Source organism: Triticum dicoccoides, chromosome 3B (genome assembly GCF_002162155.2).
Source record: "Triticum dicoccoides isolate Atlit2015 ecotype Zavitan chromosome 3B, WEW_v2.0, whole genome shotgun sequence".
NCBI lineage: Eukaryota > Viridiplantae > Streptophyta > Magnoliopsida > Poales > Poaceae > Triticum > Triticum dicoccoides.
The window spans coordinates 674860111-674862973 of record NC_041385.1 but is presented as its reverse complement, the minus strand read 5'-3'; the positions used below and the strand labels follow the sequence as shown (position 1 = coordinate 674862973).

The 2863-nt window shown below is 58.9% G+C and overlaps 1 protein-coding gene across 1 annotated transcript; it reads left to right on the top strand.

The window, feature by feature from the left end:
• Positions 1-706: 706 nt before the first annotated feature.
• On the top strand, positions 707-2648 carry LOC119277776. Its single transcript, XM_037559100.1, has 2 exons — positions 707-1373; positions 1638-2648. The coding sequence occupies exons 1-2, from the start codon at positions 1044-1046 to the stop codon at positions 2232-2234; spliced, it is 927 nt and encodes a 308-aa protein (XP_037414997.1). The 5' UTR covers positions 707-1043; the 3' UTR covers positions 2235-2648.
• The last annotated feature ends 215 nt before the right edge of the window (positions 2649-2863 follow it).

The following is a 2863-nucleotide window of genomic DNA, read 5'->3' as shown; positions in this document are numbered from 1 at the left end:
GGGGGGGGTTCTAAAAGCTCGGAATAGCACATTCCTGCTTTGCGTAATCTAAGAGTTAGGAATGCCCAACCCGTTTGTTTGCATATTCCATTCGAAAACACACATTTTTGTTTGTTCGTGACTTAGTTATAATACTTTACATATTTTGAGCCAAAAATCACGCGTAACTATTTTATATGATTTTGGTTTCGAGTAATGAAGCCTAAAATTGCAAATAGTTTTGTGCAACTTAAGGTTTGAAAACCTGTGTGATTTCTTAGCAGTACATTTTGAAGCCCAAAACTGCACACAAAAAGGCACATCTTCGTACTTATGTAGCTAAAATCAATTTACAAGTTTGTATTTGGCCTCTTACATTTGTCCAAGTATTATATTTGTTTATGGAGCACATCAAGATTTAATTGTGAGGAAATGCAAATCGGCTGATGTATTCAACTTCCCACATTTGGCTGCTGGCCACAATCTAGCATTGGCGCGATATTTCTTCAGTTTTCCCCAAAGAGAAGCCCCAAAACATAGAGTACCCTCGCTGCTAAATCTAGGCGGACAGGGAAACAGTGGTGTAAAAAGCCATTTCCCAACCATACCACACCATGTTCAACTCCTTCCGGAAACCCAGCAAAGCAGAGGCCACCACCAGCACGCCCACTCGCACACACAAGGCCTGCTGGCTCCCGCACGGACAACGGGACAGAGCATACAAGCCGAGCGCGCGCGAGAGAGAGGGAGGACACACGACCCAGCAAAGCGGGCAGGGCAGGGCAGCCATGGCGCTGCCTCACCCCAACCTCATCATCGCCCTTCTCCCCCTCCTGTAGACACCCATCATTGCACTCCACTCCCCCACCCCGATCGTGTCGTCGTGTCCCTCTCGCCCTCTCCCACTTCGACCCCCTTCTCCTGTCCTCCCTCGTCTTCTTGCTCCTGCACCGCGCGCCCACGCCCCAGCCCACGCTATATATATTGCCACCCGCGCGCCGTCGGCTTCCAGCTCGGTCCCGACCTCACCGCCACCGCACAGTACTTCTCCTGACTTCAGAGCCATGGTAAACGCCTTCTTCGCGACCCTGGCGCGGGGGCTGGACGACCTCAGCGGCGCGGGCGGGCTGTCCTCGCTGCCGGCGCTGCTCCGGGCGGCGGCGCTGCTCAGGGGCCTGCACTCGCAGCTCATGGTGCTCGTCGGCCAGCTCCACCTGCCGCCCGGCGGCCGGTGGCTGGACGAGTACATGGACGAGACCGCGCGCCTCTGGGACGCCTGCCTCGCCGTCAAGCTCGGCCTCGCCGCCGTCGAGCGCTACTGCGCCGCCGCGTCCTGCGCCGCCGCCGCCCTCGACGACTGGCTCCAGGACCCTTCCCCCCTCTCCACTCGCCAGGTTGGTCCCGCTTCCTTCGCTTTATTCCAACATCCTCTGCGCGCGAGCAGCGCGGCGGTAATCATGATCTCTCTTTCGAAGAAAAGAATAGTGATCATGAATGATCATGTCGCCGCCTTCCCTTTTTTTTCTCTCACAAATTTCTTTCTGCACTGTGCGATTCACTCCTCCTATGTCTTGTGTGCCATCGTCAATTGCTTGTTCTTGCTCTGTTTCTTGAACTCCACGAATCTGATCGAACCGCGCGTGCAATGGTGGCACCAGGTGATGAGGGCGATCTCGGCGTCGAGGAGGGAGGCCATGGCGGCGGAGGAGGAGAACCGGGCGCTGTCCGAGTCGAGGATCGCGCCGCTGTCCCTGCAGCTGGACGAGCGGCGCGCGGCCGACGCCAGGCTCAGCGGCTTCAACGGCTTCCGCGGGCTGCTCTACGCGCTGCACAACGCCAGCTCCCTCCTCCTGCTCATCCTGGCCGGCGGCGCCGTCGCCGGGTCCCCGCGCTCGTCCTCCGACGGCGCGGACAGCAGCCGCAGCGACGACGGGTTCATGTCCTCCATCGCGACGCTGCAGAAGCGGATGGCGGAGGAGGCCGCGGGCGACGACGGCGACGGCGCGCCGGGGATGATCAGGATGCAGGAGCTGCGGCGCGCGCGCGCGGCGGCGGAGGCGGCGCGGGAGGAGGTGGAGCGCGCGGCAGCTGCCGGGGGCAAGTGCGGCGGCGCCGTGAAGGACAAGGCCGGGGAGCTGAAGGCGTGGCTGGAGGTGCTCCGCGCCGGCACGGACGGGCTGGCGTGCCAGCTAGACGACTTCCTGGACGACATTGTGGAGGGCCGCAAGGAGCTCTCCGACCTCTGCAGCCACTGACGACCGAGCCGATCGTCGACCGCCCAGCCCGATCGATGGTGATGATGGTGGTTCCTGTCGCCTGCCTGCCTGGTGGCAACGCGTGGTGGTGGTGGTGTACAAGTAAAGCAATGCTGCTCCGACCCATAAGTGGCAGCAGTACGTAGGCGTCGTAGGCGTCTTTTGCAATGCCGGTCTGGGATCGGAGAGTGGAGTGGAGTGTCGCAGCGTTTTGTTCAGGTCATCATGTTGTTGCTCTGCGACTTCCTTTCTCGCTGCCTGGCTGGTGTACCCTGTACGTACGTGCGTGCTATGCTGTGTGTGTCTGAGTGTCTCTCTCACCCATGCAAGTAGAGTGTACGTACTACTAGCAGAGACATGATGGGGTCGAGACCCGAGAGAGAGATGTTCGCAAGAAAAGGCTAGTTTGTAGTACTGTTTGTGTGTGCAGGGGGTGGAGGCAGCCCGGCTTGAGTGAGAGGGAAAGAGATCGATCTTTGTTTCGTTGTTGCAGGGGCAGCACAGGCAGTTGCTTCACGAAAGGCTGCTTTTTGTTTGCTCGCCTGCATCTGCATGGGGGCCGTGGTGTGTGTTGGACTACTGCAGTGCTAGCTAGCTAGGTGGTGTCTGTCTGTCACAAGGGCAAGGGC

Bases quoted from the DNA above. Each gene is read 5' to 3' on its own strand.
- LOC119277776 (XM_037559100.1), top strand. From the start codon at position 1,044: ATGGTAAACGCCTTCTTCGCGACCCTGGCGCGGGGGCTGGACGACCTC. The intron at 1,374-1,637 runs GTTGGTCCCGCT...TGGTGGCACCAG, and splicing joins CCCCCCTCTCCACTCGCCAG to GTGATGAGGGCGATCTCGGC.